Genomic DNA, 16,512 nt, shown 5'->3' on the forward strand with positions numbered 1-16,512 from the left:
AGCATGCCGCTGACATCTATGCGAGCATGCTTCCGTGGAGTACAGCAGAATACCTGCTGCTGAACTAAATATCGCTGGCATCCCGGCCAGAGTGACCAAGCTACAGACCCCTGATGATGAGTATTGAAACGCGTAGGGTCGGTTGTGAATAGGAATTTTTTAGCATTGGGAACACTAACATTGTTTGTATACCTTAACACTAGGAGCTTCCGGTGCGGTTATCACGGACTCTAGTGTGAATTAGGGTCAAGACTATTGTTATGCCCATTTTTCAAATGCTGATTCCGTATTGATATTCTTGTTGAACACTGAGCTATAGGAGGTTCACAATTGAATTAGAACTCAGTGTTTATTATTTAATACGTTTTTATACACACGGTGGGGCTTTTTCACAGTGGTGATTGTACCCCTGTTTTTAGAGAGTTATAAATAAATGTTATATTTTACTCATATATTACACCAGTGAATCCTTTAAAATTGTTATGTTGTGGGAGCACAATTGAATATATCTTTGAAATACAGTGAATCATAGTGGTATACGGCATGAGATTGCTGGTGCCAGTGATTCGCTACAGCGATCACATGGGTATACAGGTATTTCATCGCTACTGCACTGTCAAGAAAGAGCGAAACGGCTATGCTGGTACGACAGGAGATTTGTCAGGTGAGTAATGGCTCTTTTATTGTTTAATAGAATTTCCCCACCCTTTTCCAGCAAGCACTGTGCTACTGATTGCAGGCGAACATTATCGCTGGTGTCCACCACTTTTGAAGCCAAGCTCAGGGAAAAAAAATCACAATTAGAGATGGAGACAGCAGAGGGGGAAACTGCTGAAAAAAACATGATACAGGTGAAATTGTGGTCAGAAATACAGTATACACACATAATGGTCTAATCTTAAAAATCACCTGAAATGATAGGTATGCTTTTAACATACATTAGGATTGGAATACAGCTGTTCAATACAACAGTTATTTGTTATTTTTAAATGCTTATATAAAACTGAATCTTGCACAATTTACTACTTTATCAAAATACTATGCATCGATTAACCAGCAAATCCATACAATATCATCATATATTAAGGTATTCAAGTACAAAAACTTGCAGAATTTTATTGATGTTATCAATAGTTGAAGAATCAAGATTTTCTTCATTATCTTCAAATGTGTGCCAAACATCTGGAAAGGGTGACGGAATAAGATGTAGAACTGGAACACCTGCAATAAAATATACATAATCACACACAGGTTTGTAATGGGTGAAATAGCTATAAGGCCTCGTTTACACGAGCGTGTGCATTTTGCGCACGCAAAAAACAAGTTTTTTGCGTGCGCAAAAGGCACTTAACAGCTCTGTGTGTCATCCCCATATGATGCGCGGCTGCGTAATTTTCACGCAGCCGCCATCATTATGACACTCCGTTTGGTTGTTTGTAAACAGAAAAGCACGTGGTGCTTTTCTGTTTTCAGTCATCCTTTTCACTGCTGTTGCGCGAATCACGCTGTTCGCACGGAAGTGCTTCCGTGTGACATGCGTGGTTTTCACGCACCCATTGACTTCAATGGGTGCGTGATGTGCGAACAGCGCACAAATATAGAACAGGTCGTGAGTTTTTTGCAACGGACTCACGTTGCACAAAATTCACGGACTGTCTGCATGGCCCCATAGACTATTATAGGTCCGTATGACACGCGTGAAAATCACGCGTGTCGTACGGACGAATAACACGCTCGTGTAAACAAGCCCTAAGGGTAAGGCCACACGGTGCGGTCATGGTGCGTTTATGTTGCGTTTTTAAACCGCAACAAGTCATTTTTCAATAGAAGTCAATGGTGAAATGTTTCTTATGGACAGACTGCTGTTATTATATTACAATGTGTTTTTTGTGCGGTTAACCGCATCTTCATAATGTCTGACCGCATGCAGTTAATGACCGCGCTGCCAATGTTGTTGCTGAACTGCTTGCGTTTTTGCTAACAGTTCTGCAATGCAATGTAATGAACTATATATAGGAAGCACCTAACAAACTTCAACACGGGTGAAAACTATGTCCATAAATTATTTCCTTTAAAAACGCAACAGAACTGCAGCATTACAGAGACAAAAAACGCATGCAGTTGACCACATGCGGTTTTCAAACGCAACAAAACCGCGTCAACGACGCACCGTGTGGCCTTACCCTAAGGGGGGATTCACACGAACGTGTATTCAGTCCGTGCGGGCCGCGTGGTTTTCACGCGCCACGCACAGACCAATACAAGTCTATGTGGCAGTACAGACAATCCGTGCTTTTTGCGCAGCGTGTCAGCTGCGCAAAAAGCGCGACATGTTCAATATCTCCACGTATTTCTCGCATCACGCACCCATTGAAGTCAATGGGTGCGTGAAAACCACGCAGGTCGCACGGAAGCACTTCCGTGCGAACCGACTGAAACAGCGCACCAGCTGTCAAAAGGATGAATGTAAACAGAAAAGCACCACGTACTTTTCTGTTTCCAAACATCCAAATGGAGTGTCTTTGAGATGAGCGAACCCGGACAATCGAACTGAACTTCACCAGGTTCGGCCGAACTCGTTTTGGCCGAACCCGGCAAAAAAAATTCCGGTACGCGACGTCAGGAGATAGTCACTGTCCAGGGTGCTGAAAGAGTTAAACTGTTTCAGCACCATGGACGGTGAAAACCGATCCCAATAAACATGAACTTGTAAAAAAAAACGAAGTTCTGACTTACCGATAACTCCCGGCTTCTTCCTCCAGTCCGACCTCTCGGGATGACAATTCAGTCCAAGTGACAGCTCCAGCCAATCACAGGCCAAGCACAGGCTGCAGCGGTCACATGGACAGGCGCGTCATCCAGGGAGGTGGGGCCCGATGTCGAGAGGCGCGTCACCAAGGACGCGTCACCAAGGCAACGGCCGGGAAGTTCTCGGTAAGTACGAACTGTTTCTTTTTTTTTAACTGCTTTCTCGATATTGTGTTCGGCATTCACTGTCGAGGGTGCTGAATGAGTTACTGCCGATCAGTTAGCTCTTTCAGCACCTTGGACAGTGACGGGCGTCGACTATCCTTATCTCTATGATGGCGGCTGCGTGATTTTCGCATCATACACGGATGACACACGCAGCTGTCAAATGGTTTTTGCGCGCGCAAAACGCAGCGTTGTTTGCGCGCGCAAAAACGCAACGTTCGTCTGAATCTGCCCTAAGGCTGGGTTCCCACAGTGCAGATTTTGCATGCACTTTGTATGTCAAAACCAGACATGGATCCAGGAGAGCAGAGTTAGGCTGGGTTCACACGACCTATTTTCAGACATAAACGAGGCGTATTATGCCTCGTTTTACGTCTGAAAATAGGGCTACAATATGTCGGCAAACATCTGCCCATTCATTTGAATGGGTTTTCCGACGTACTGTGCAGACGACCTGTCATTTACGCATCGTCATTTGACAGCTGTCAAACGACGACGCGTAAAATGACTGCCTCGGCAAAGAAGTGGAGGGCACTTCTTTGCAACGTAATTTGAGCCGTTCTTCATTGAAGTCAATGAAGAGCAGCTCAAGATTTACGAGCGTCAAAGACGCCTCCCATAATGCGAGGAGGAGCTTTTACGTCTAAAACGACGCAGCTATTTTCTCCTGAAAACAGTCTGTCTTTTCAGACGTAAAAGCCAGTTCCCGTGTGCACATACCCTTATAAGGGTATGTTCAGACATGGAAGAATTTTTCCCTTGCAAATATTGCTGCAAATTCGTGGCAATTATGCAACGAATCTGCTGCAACATTTTCATCTTTGACAGATAATTCAGACGTTCCGGATATCACTGCGGACTTGCCGCAGATTTCAGCCTTTGCATTGAAAAGGCTGAAATCTGCAGTGAAAATCCGCTGCTTCTCCACTGGCGGCCATGCATGCTGCGGAATAAAAACTCTGCACCGCAGCCTAAATTCCAAACTGTTATTTTCCGCAACGTCTGAACTAAGTTACCTAAAAAGGTATAGAAAGCAATGTGGAAAAACGGCTGCTGCAGAATTCCACTGCGGACTGTCCCCAGCGGAATTCAACAGCAATTCCGCCACGTCTGAACATGCCCTAAGGCTTTCCTTTATATATTTCTTGTGTTTAGGTTCCGTTACTGGTTTTGGCTTAAAAAATACATGCAAAATCTGCAGCAAATCTGCACTGTGGGAACCCCAGACGAAGGCAGGTGCCGAATCGCGCGTCGGGTGCTTGCGTCTCCTCTGTGTACCACTATGTCCATTGGTATGTAAAATTCAATTTTCTTACTGGTCAGGAACCGTACCTTGGTTCTTCAGACTTTTAATTGAGCATGTCAGCACTTATACACCAATCTTTCCATTGTGGCGTATGATGCATAACTATTAGGGCGGGTTCACACATGGCGGAATTTCACTTAAATTCCGCTGCGGACACTCCGCAGCGTTAATCCGCAGCGGAGCCGTTTCTCCATTGACTTTCACTTTAATTTAGCAGTGTTCGTTTACACGATGCGTACAATTCCGCTGCGGAGCATAGGCTGCGGAGCGGAATTTGGTGTCCGCAGCATGCTCTGTCTGTTGCGGAGCAGTGGCGGACTCATGGCGGAATTTCTCCATTGACTTCAATGGAGATTCAAAGTTCCGCAATGAAGTCCGCAGCTGTCATGCACATGTCATGTGTGCTGCGGATGCGTCTTGCTTTTTTAACTTGACATTTCTTCATTCTGGCTGGACCTATGTATTTCTAGGTCTACAGCCAGACTGAGGAAGTCAATGGGGCTCCCGTAATGACGGGAGCGTTGCTAGGAGACGTCAGTAAATAGTCACTGTCCAGGGTGCTGAAAGAGTTAAGCGATCGGCAGTAACTGTTTCTGCACCCGGGACAGTGACTACCGATCCCAATATACATGTATCTGTAAAAAAAAATGAAGTTCGTACTTACCGAGAACTCCCTGTTTCTGTCTCCAGTCCGGCCTCCCAGGATGACGTTTCAGTGTAAGTGACGGCTGCAGCCAATCACAGGCCAAGCACAGGCTGCAGCGGTCACATGGACTGGCGCGTCATCCAGGGAGGTCGGGCTGGATGCCGAAGGAGGGACGCGTCATAAAGACAACGGGCGGTAAGTATGAATTTCTTTTACTTTCACTAGGGAAAGTGCTGTCCCTTCTCTCTATCCTGCACTGATAGGGAGAAGGGAAGCACTTTTCCCGCAGTCCGCAGCAGCTAGTCCGCATCAATTTTCTGCACATTTTGTGCAGATCCGCAGCCGTAATCCGCAACCCGGATTAGGTGCGGCATTGATGCGGACAGTTGCGGAGGAATTCCGCCATGTGTGGTCATGCCCTTAGACTTTATCCTTACTATATTTCATCATTTGCCATTTTTTATATTTCAGTTACTTGCAATATATACCTTTGATACTTTGTCTCACTGTTTCTACGAGATGTTGTTGTATATTGTCTGTTACTCGCTCATAATTAATGTAAATTATTCATACCTGGTCTAGCACAGGTTGACGTCAATATCATTGTGTGACTCACCTTTTTTATTCCATTTTTAAACATGTCTATGTTTTCATGTAATAAAATTTATATATTTCTACATTATTGTGTGCTCAAAGTTGATCAATCTTCCACTATAGTGTACTGTGGGAGCCCAGTCTAATTCCTTCCATTTGCCTGTGCCACCAATTCCTAAATCCCCTCAAGTAGAGAATAAATATTTTGGAAATATATACACATTGGGACAGATTTACTAATCAAAATGCGCCATAAATATGGCGTACATGCTGAGCTCCACATTTATTAACTATTTTAGACCATATCTTTTCAAAACACTCAACAAGGGGGCGTGGCTTAAAATGCAACATAATGCGCCAATAATGCGCCAAAATTTTGTAGCAAAAAAATGGTGTAAACTAAGCAGACTAATAGGTGATATAAGGATGAGAAAAGTATGTCTAGCTAGATGCGCCAAATTTATCATACAGCATGCAACACTTTTATAAATTTGGCACATTTTCTGACTGCCTTGACTAAGTTTATGCAGTCTAAAACTAGTAAATCTGCCCCATATGTCGTAGTACACACTATGCACTTACGTTATATACAGCATTTGTTTAAAAAAAGAACCATCAAATATAGTTCTTGTAAACCCACCCGTCAGAAGTCGGAGCTTAAGTCTGTCTCCCACCACAAAGCATAAAAAATAGTCACCATCTTTTTCAGCCCTCAGTGTTTCTTCAAACAGCGCCTATCCGGTACCATTGCGGCTTCTCAGAGGAAGACAGCGCTAATGTGAATGCTCCGCTTCTCCTTTGAACTAGGGAAGAAGCTAATATAGATTCCATTGGCCGCATCACAGGAATCTTTTATTGCGGAGCGCTAAGCCTCAGCAGGAGAGAACATTAGTACGGTGCATGCGTGTCCACCGCTGCCTGCTACAGTAGGTGGACAAAGATATCCAAACTATAAATTATTGATGTATATTACAAATGTGCTTATTTTTACAGGTTCTGTAATTTTCGAAACAATATTTTTCGTGGGATAACCCCTTTAACAACAATTCACTTTCAACCATGTCTCAACATAGATGCATCTTCTTGTTGCAAGTATGCAAACAATGAAGGTTCCTATTGAATAAGATCTTAAAAGGAATTGACACAGACAGTAAATTGGAAAATTGTATAACTTTTCATTATACAAAAAATAACATTTAGTTGCTGAAAGAGAATTCACTACGTTCTTATTTTTCCATCGATGCAGTCATATGAGGGCTTGTTTTTTTTTGTGCTTTAACACTGAAGAGTAAGATGAACTGGATTTGTAATATTAAAAATAATGTAATGGGACATATTTTGCAGTTTATTAAAATTTGTATGATTGTGAATATATAAAAAGTGTAATTCCAAGGTACAATCCAACAAAATAAACATATTGATTGCTTGAAGCACATGGATAAGACACACTTTAAAATCTTCATTATATCGGCTTTGTGTCTTACCTCTTTGCAAAAATGGAACATGATCATCATCGACTTGTCTTGCTCGCAAACTGCTTAAAAAGTATAAAACTTCAGAGGGATGATTCTTCAGTAGTCCAAGATTATGGAGTCTTCTCTCTAGATTAGAAAACATCCAACCAAAGCAATTATTATAGAGTTTCTGAACCTAGGGCTACTTTTACACGGCAGTATTTTGGTCAATATTTTGCATCAGGAAGTGGAACCTACACAAAGAAAAATTATAATGACAACACTTGCATCTCTTCTGTATTTTGGACCCACTCCTAGTTTTGGCTTACAAATACTGACCAAAATACTGCCATGTGAAAGCAGCCTAACATTTGAGGCTACAATATTGGCCCATTATTCCATACAGGCAGCTGATAGGAGGATCCAAGGAGGTCACAAGTGGAAACAGCACATAGCATTTGTAAGAGGTTCTGTACCATGTTTGAGTGGGAGCCTAAGGCTATGTTCAAAAACGGCCCGAAAATGCCTCCCATTGATTTCAATGGGAGATGGGGGCGGTTTTCTCCCACGAGCGGTAAAACCGCCTCGCGGGAGAAAGAAGGGACATGCCCTATCTTCGGGCATTTACGCCTCTGACCTCCCATTGACTTCAATGGGAGGCAGAGAAAGCGTATTTCGCTGCGTTTTATGCCCGCGACGCTCAATGGCTGCGGGCGAAAAACGCCGCGAAAATCGGTGTGCAGGGAGAGGAAAATCTGCCTCAAACTTCCAAACGGAATTTTGAGGCAGAAATTCCGCCTGCAAAAAACTCTGTGTGAACATAGCCTAAAGGTTACAGTGACAGGTAAGTCCTTGCTATATTAGTATTATTGTATGTGTAAATGTAATGTAATATATTGTAATATTTGCCTGACCCATTGTCCCTAGCTTATCTCTTTAGTTGGCAATACAAAATAAGATGTCTCACCAACACGTTTTTGACCTGCGACACCAATATCCTACATTACTTTGCTTCTAGTTCAAGGATTTGTATCGTTTTTAATATTTATAGATCATAGAGTTTTCTAATATAAATGTATTAGAAATTCTGCTCACATACATTTCTTACAGTGTATGAGGCCCCTGTCACAGTGGAATGATATAGTCCGTAGATTAGTCCTGTTTAATGTATCCACACTCGCGATTTTCGCGGCGCTTTTGACAGCCGTTTTTGGAGCTGTTTTTCTATAGAGTAAATGAAAAACTGCTCCAAAATCGTACCAAGAAGTGACATGCATTTCTTTTTCACAGGCGTCTTTTTACGTGCCGTTTTTTGAAAACGAGGCGTGAAAAAATGGCTCGTCGGAACAGAGCGCTGAATTTCCTATTGAAATCAATGGGCAGATGTTTGTAGGCGTTCTGCTTCCGTTTTTTCATGCGTTTTCCGAGGCGTAAATGCCTTGAAATACGCCTGAAAACACTCCGTGTAAACATATGCTTATGAAACAACCTGTATCTGTTGAAAGATTTGTAGGGTTAGGGTGAGTTCACACAGGCAAAACAATTAAAAAAAGAAGTGGCATGTCATTTCTTGAGGCATTTTTGAGGCATATTTTAACCCGTTAGTGACCGCCAATACGCCTTTTCACGGCGGCCACTAACGGGCTTTATTCTGATGCATATGCCTTTTTACGGCACTGCATCAGAATAAAGTAAACAGAGCAGCTGAGGGCTGGGTACATCCCTGCTCTGCCGGGTGAGATCGATATTAGTATCGATCTCATCCGTTTAACCCTTCAGATGCGGTGCGCAATAGCGTCCACCGCATCTGAGTGGTTTTTGGAGAGAGGGAGGGAGCTCCCTCTCATCCCACTGACACCCAGCGATAAGATCGCCGAGTGTCTGTGTCTCCAACGGCAGCCGGGGCCCTAATAAAGGCCCCCAGGTCTGCCTGTAGTGAATGCCTGCTAGATCATGCCGCAGGCATGACTTAGCAGATGCCTGTCCGTGTTAAACGGACAGGCAGTAATACACTGCAATACAAAAGTATTGCAGTGTATTATAGTAGCGATCGGATGATCGCATATTAAAGTCCCCTAGTGGGACTAGTAAAAAAGTTATGAAAAAATGTAAAAAAAAAAAATGAAAAACCCACTTTGTCCCCTTACAAACTGCTTTAGTATTAAGAAAACAAAATAAAGTAAAAAAGTTACACATATTTGGTATCACCGCGTCCGTAACAACCCCACCTATAAAGCTATTACATTACTTAACCCGCACGGTGAACGCCGTAAAAAAATTAAATAAAAACCGACGGAAAAATTGCTGTTTTCTGTGAATCCTGACTTTAAAAAAATGTGATTAAAAAGTGATCAAAAAGTCGCATCTACTCCAAAATGGTACCAATAAAAACTACATGTCTTCCCGCAAAAAACGTTACGGCTCTTCAAATTTGGAGACACAAAACCAAATAATTTTGAAAAAAAAGCGTTTTTACTGTGTAAAAGTAGTAAAACATACAAAATCTAGACAAATTTGTATCGTTGCAATCGTAACAACCCGCTGAATAAAGTTATTGTGTTATTTATACCACATGGATGCGTAGATTTAGGCCCCATGCACACGACCGTGTTCGGTCCGTGATATACGGTCCGCATGTCGGCTGCATGTCCCGGACCGAACACAGTGCAGGGAGTCGGGCTCCTAGCATCACACTTATCTATGACGATAGGGGTCACTGCCTGTCCGCGGAACTACTGTCCCGTACTGTAATCATGTTTTAGTGTGTGACAGTAGTTACGTGGATAGGCAGTGACACCTAGCGTCATAGATAAGTATGATGCTAGGAGCCCGGCTCCCTGTACTTTGTACGGTCCGGGACAAGCGGCCGACATGCGGACCGTATATCACGGACCGAACACGGTCGTGTGCATGAGGCCTTAGGATGCAAAAAGCGAAATTTCAGATTTTTTTCTATTCCCCCCCAAAAAAAAGTGAATAAAAGTTAATCAATAAATAATATGTACCTCAAAATGGTGCTATTAAAAAATACAACTTGTCCCGCAAAAAACAAGACCTTATATAGCTATGTAGACGCAAAAGTAAAAAAGTTATAGCTCTTGGAATGTGACGATGGAAAAACGTAAAAAATAGCCTGGTCATTAAGGTCTAAAATAGGCTGGTCATTAAGGGGTTAAACATTTCCAAATGACTCTGCCGAAAACACTTTTAAGAAACACTTAAAAAGACACTCTGCAAATCTGCCCAAAAAATACCTGTTTTTTGGGAGCTGTTTTAGCTATATTTCGAGGTGTATTACGAGGTGTAAAACCTCATAATTGCCCATGTGAATATACCCTTAAGCTGCATTCATAGGGTATGTTCACACGACAGCGTCCGTAACGGCTGAAATTACGGGGATGTTTTCAGGAGGAAACATCCCCGTAATTTCAGCCGTAACGGCATGTGCAGGCGTTGGAACGCCGCGTCCATTACGGACGTAATTGGCGCTGCTTTTCATTGGAGTCAATGAATAACGGCTCCAATTACGCCCCAAGAAGTGACAGGTCACTTCTTTGACGCGGGCGTCTATTTACGCGCCGTCATTTGACAGCTATCAAGGCGCATTTTTTGGACGTAATTCGGGGCAAAACTACAGAAAATCAGACAAAACCGCATGCCTTGAGAAGTGTTAAGTTTTTAGCCACATATTTTGTTTCCAAAATTCCTTTCAGTGCTGTGTAGTATCTAACTGCTATAATGAATTATTGCAGCAGCCATAATAGTAATGCTCTGTTCATATTACTGTAAGGACTTGTCCACACGTAACGGAATTGCTGCGTATTTTCCATCTGGACTTGCAGATGGAAAATACGCAGTAGAATACAGTAGCAGCAAAGTGGGTGAGATATAACAAATCTCATCCACACGCTGCGTAAAATTTCCATGCAGAAATTCACCTGCGGTGCGTATTTTGCGTACTGGAGCATGTCAATTCCTGCTGCGGAAAGTGGACTGAATTGCTGAATTGCGTTTTTCCCCGCAGTGGAATTTCTGCTAGTTTCTACGGAATTGCTGTAGAAATTTTCTGCAGCAATTCTGTTACATGTGGACAACCCCTAAGGGTATGTTCACACAGGCCCAGGTTGCCACAGGGAATTCCAGTGTATAAAGAAAAAAGTTTTAAACTTGCCCAAAGCCATGGCGATGTGTCCCTGTGATTGGCTGCAGCAGTCACATGGGATGAAACGTCATCCCTGGAGGCCGGGCTGGATGCAGGAGCAGAGAATTGTGGGTAAGGATAATCTTTGCAGTTTTTGTGGCAGAATAGCAGCTTTTCGCCTGAAAAATTGCAACAACTGCTATTTGTTGTGGATTTTACCTCCCCATTGAATTCAAAATCCGCAACAAAAAAAGCAGCGATTATGTAAATACAATTGACATGCTCCGGATTAAAAAACCGCACCGTAGGTCAATTTCTGAGTGTTTTTTTCAGCTTATCATTTACGCAGCGTGTGGATGAGATTTGTTTAAATCTCATCCACTCTGCTGCTACTGTATTATGCTGTGGATTTTCCGCAACTAAATCCATTGCTGAAAATCTGCAGTATTTACGCTATGTATGAACCCGGGTCTTAGGAGCCTCTGATGATGGTTTCACTAGGTTTTTTGTCACAAGAATAGCAGATTATGTAGCACTATTCTTTCTCTCAAAATGGCAGAATCTTTGACGAATCTACTGCAGACCCCGTTTTAAGTCAATGAGGGTCGTCAGTCACTGTTTTTATCCGTAATACGATAGAATTGTATAAACAAAAGCCATGTTCCTTATTGGATTGTGCATACTGCTTATTGGATGAGAGAAAATGCTTAAAAGAAAGCAGAGATGCTTCTTCCTTATTTTCCATGAGCATATGACCTGTAAACAATATGATCTCATCCTCCTTTACTGGTACATTCCATTATATTCCCTAGGTTTCTCCTGGTCAGCAAGATTCTGTCATCTCCCACCTATCCATCTCATTGCTGGGCTGAGTCTCGTCGTCCTTGGGAAATCCCCCTTTCTCATTAATGTCACTGCCATCTTTCTCCCTTTCCGGTCACAGGCTTTATAGGGACATATTTCAATCTGCTTGTCTTCTCCACTTTACCTCATCTGCCTCACTTAACTTTCCTTCACCTTGATGTACATGTCACGGCCATGGTCGCCGTTCCTTACCTGGTGACGCCGGCGACGACAGTATGTTGGCTTCCTGCCAGCCTCTCCCTCCTAGGAGACGACAGTACTCGTGGCCGGCTGGTCCTGCTCTCACTGTTAAGGTGCGTGCGCGCGGCCTTAAAGGGCCAGCGCACGCATGTGTTTGAAGTTTCCTAATCAACCCCTGTCCATCCCAGACTATAAGAAGGGCTCCACCCTTCCATTCCCTGCCTGAGCATTGTTGTAGTTTTCCCATGTCTGTATTGCATGTCTGTCCCTTAGTGTTTTCCTGCTCCCAGTGTTCCCTTGTCCTGCCTTCATATATCCTGTATCCCGTGCTGTGCCTTGTTCCCGAGCCTGTATAGTACCTAAGCAGTGCCTTGCCATTTCCAACACTTTAATGAATAAATGTACACTAAAAAATGAAAAATTGAAAAATGTGAATGTTATGTATTGTTTTGATTAAACTTGGTGCTAATTTTAAAGCCATATTGAAGGTTTTTTCCCGCAACGGCTTTGGTGATTATAAATGAAAAATCAACTGCTGTGCACTGGGTCTTTCCCGGTTTTTCTTATTGTATATAGAAGCTCCTTACATGTGAAAACATTGTAAACTGACCTGACGAAGGGACCAGTCCGGTCCAGAAATGTGTCGTCGTTTGAATAAAAGGATCACCTTGATCAAACTCACCTAGCCTCGTTCCTTGTCCTTCAGAGCCTGGCACCGTTACCGAATACGACACTGCCGTTATTTCTGTTCTTTTTCTTCTATATGCTTCATCCCCGGTACCAAGGAATTATCACCGATGGACTGCAGTGGGTGGCAATCTACACCATTTAATTCCACGCACAACCTCGGAGGAGCGCCGTTGATCCCTCACCTTTTATATTCCGCTGTACAGCACGTAGTGAAGCAGGCACAGATGATGCTTGGCATAGCAGATGACACTGGACATGGCAGCAGACGTGGCAGATGAGGCATACACGACTCCAACAACAGGCTTAGGCTCAGGGACAAACGCAGCAACAGGATACAGGATATGGGAAGCATTTGCATAGACGAACACAGTAATACTAACAACGCTCAGGCAAGGAGAGGAAGGGTAGAGCCCTTTTTAAAGTCCAGAGTGTTACTGGGTTGATTGGGGAACTTTAGACAGGTCCGTGCGCTGGCCCTTTAAGGTCGGGAGTGAGCGCGAGCGCACCCTACAGTACACAGGAGCGCACTACAACCGTGTGGTGTCAGACCGGACCAACATTCAGACAAAAATTCTATACAAATGCATTGATATTATTTTGTTCTAAGAAATTATCTAAGCTTTTTTTAAAGCCATCTGTGACCAGCTTCTGATATAGGAAATCAATCCTTATGATGGCCACCAAAAACTGATCGGGACAGTGATGTCAGGGCTTTCAACTAGAGCCCCCAGCCAGAGCATCACAAGCTCTCTGCCCGGGGACTCCTGTCTTGGAAATGCCCTTGACGTCACTGTCTAAGAGCGGAATCCTCAGTCAAAGCGTTCCCGCATTTCAAGGCCCCTAACATCACTGTCCAAATATGGACATTGACATGGGGGACTGCTCCTAGAGCGGAATCCCGGGCCAGAGCGGGGATTCTACAATCCCAAACCCTGTACGTCACTGTCCATATATGGACAGTGACGTCAGGGGCGGAATCCCCAGTCAGAAGGTTGCCAATCTCTGGCCGGAGTTTGCCCTCCTGGAGGAGCTCCTGATGTCACCGTCCATATACACAGTCGAGTCACACTATTATGACCACCAGCTACTGTAATATCCAAAGTAACCGCAGTGTACAGCACGAACAGCAGCTAGACGGGCTGGGAGTGACTCAATAAAGTGCTGGTAGGTTGTCTCCGGTATCTGGAGCCGTACTAACTGCAGTGCATCCCTGAGCTTGGTTTTGGTGCTGTATTTATGTACTGAGCTTGATTCTGGTGGTGTATATATGTATTGAGCTTGGTTCTTGTGCCATATATATGTATGAGCTTGGTTCTGGAGCTGTAATTTTATAGGATATATTTATAAGAACAAAATTGCAGGACAAATGGAATTGTTTTCAATTCATTGTATATTTAATTTATATACCTGTCAGGTAGTTTTAACCCCTTGAACCGCCACCATTCGGTAATACATGACCTGACAATATTTCCAAACTTTCCCTTGTATGGTTTTTTAAGATGCAGCAAAATGTATAAAATCAACTTTTATAACGGCGCACACTATATGCTAATTACTCATTAAAGGGTCATGGGGCGGTGCCACTATCCTGAAGAGTCACATAGTCCTGCCTTCAAACACACCTTTCCATGCTTGATTGACATTCACCTGGCTGTTATCGATCACTACAAGTCTCCTTCAACTTCGTCGGATGCGCCATCGCCTTGTACTACTTGGGCATGTAGCGTGCAGTGAGGTGTACTCTGCCCGGCTTCATCGCTGCACCTTGCATGGCAGGGGAGTACAAGGCAACGGCGCATCCGCATGAGTTGGGGGGAGTCTGCTAGTGATGTAGAACAGCCAGGCGGGTGTCAATCAAGATCTGGGGGCCGCCATTTCAATTTTCACCTCAGGCAGCAGAAAAGCTTGAATCAGCCCTGATTACACCCCTAGATGAATGCCTTGAGTAGTTTCCAAAATAGCTCACTTTTTGTGGGTTTCCCCAGTACTGATTCCTCAGGAAATCTGCAAATGCAACATGTCACCCGAAAACCAATCCAGCAAAATCTGTGCTCCAAAACAAATTGTGGTCGTTCCCCTCTGAACCCTGCTGCGTGCCAAAACTGCTTTTTATGACCACATATGGGGTTATTGATGTACTTTAGGGAAATTAAGTAACAATTTCTGGGGTGCTTTTTCTCTTGTACTCCTTGTGAAAAATGAAACATTTTCAGCTAAAACTGCATACTATTGGAAAAAATATATATTTTTAACTTTCACAGTTCAGTTCAAATAAATTCTACGGGACACCTGTAAAGTCAAAATGCACATTATATCCTTAGATTAATGCCATAAGGGGTATACCGTATTTTTCAGACTATAAGGCCTCATTTACACGAGCGTATTATACGCGCGTGCGACGCGCGTGCTTTTCACGCGTGTCGTACGCACCTATAATAGTCTATGGGGCTGTTTAGACGATGCGTGATTTTTGCGCTGCGTGAGTGCGTTGCGTAAAACTCACGACATGTTCTATATTCTTGCGTTTTTCACGCAACACGCACCCATTGACTTCAATGGGTGCGTGAAAACAACGCATGCCACACTGACGGTCCTGCGTTGCATGCGCGAAAATCACGCAAGAGCTGTCAAACTCCTGAATGTAAACAGAAAAGCACCACGTGCTTTTCTGGTTACAAACATCCAAACGGAGTGTCAAATTCGAGATGAGCGCACCGAACTTCACCGGGTTCGGCCAAACTCGTTTTGACCGAAACCGGTAAAAAATGTTCGGGTACGCGACGTCAGGAGACAGTCACTGTCCACGGTGCTGAAAGCGTTAAACTGGTTCAGCACCATGGACAGTGACTTCCGCTCCGAAAATCCATGAACCTGTAAAAAAAAAAAAAAGTTCTGACTTACCGATAACTCCGGTCCGACCTCCCGGGATGACAGTTAAGTCCAAGTGACAGCTGCAGCCAATCACAGGCCAAGCACAGGCTGCAGCCAATCACAGGCCAAGCACAGGCTGCAGCCAATCACAGGCTGCAGCGGTCTCATGGACTGCGGCGTCATCCTGGGAGGTGGGGCCGGATGACAAGAGTGGGACGCGTCACCAAGGCAACGGCCGGGAGCCCGGACTGGGGGAAGCAGGAAGTTCTTGGTAAGTATGAAAGTCTTTTTTTATTCACAGGTTGGTGTATATTGTGTTCGGCATTCACTGTCGAGGGTGCTGAAAGAGTTACTGCCGATCAGTTAGCTCTTTCAGCACCTTGGACAGTGACGGGCGTCGACTAGCCTCATCTCTATGATGGCGGCTGCGCGAAAATCACGCAGCCGCGCATCATACACGGATGACACACGGAGCTGCCAAGTGCCTTTTGCGCGCGCAAAACGCAGCGTTTTTTGCGCGCGCAAAACGTACACGCTCGTGTAAATGAGGCCTAAGACGCACCTGACTTTAAGACACACCCAGGTTTTAGACAACAGAAAATAGGAAAAAAAATCATATTTTACTTCTTTTACAAAGAAAAAAATATTGGTTAGAAAAAATAATTTGTTCAGTTTCACCACATCCTGAGAGCCATAATTTTATATTTTTTCATCATTTGAGCGGTGTAAGGGCTTATTTTTTGCGGGACAAGCTGTAGTTTTTATTAGCACCATTTTTTTTGGTACATACGAT

At 43.8% G+C, this 16,512-nt stretch overlaps 1 protein-coding gene across 1 annotated transcript in view; it reads right to left on the reverse strand.

The window, feature by feature from the left end:
- Positions 1-400: 400 nt before the first annotated feature.
- The window catches only part of QPCT (glutaminyl-peptide cyclotransferase), a 121,658-nt gene continuing 105,546 nt past the window's right edge, over positions 401-16,512 (reverse strand). The window contains exons 6-7 of the mRNA XM_075862536.1: positions 7,004-7,120; positions 401-1,221 (exon numbers count right to left, since the gene is read on the reverse strand). Of these exons, the coding sequence (XP_075718651.1) occupies positions 1,076-1,221; positions 7,004-7,120 (263 nt within the window). The 3' untranslated portion in view covers positions 401-1,075. The remainder of the gene's footprint in view (positions 1,222-7,003; positions 7,121-16,512) is intronic.

This window comes from Rhinoderma darwinii, chromosome 4 (assembly GCF_050947455.1).
Source record: "Rhinoderma darwinii isolate aRhiDar2 chromosome 4, aRhiDar2.hap1, whole genome shotgun sequence".
Taxonomy (NCBI): domain Eukaryota; kingdom Metazoa; phylum Chordata; class Amphibia; order Anura; family Rhinodermatidae; genus Rhinoderma; species Rhinoderma darwinii.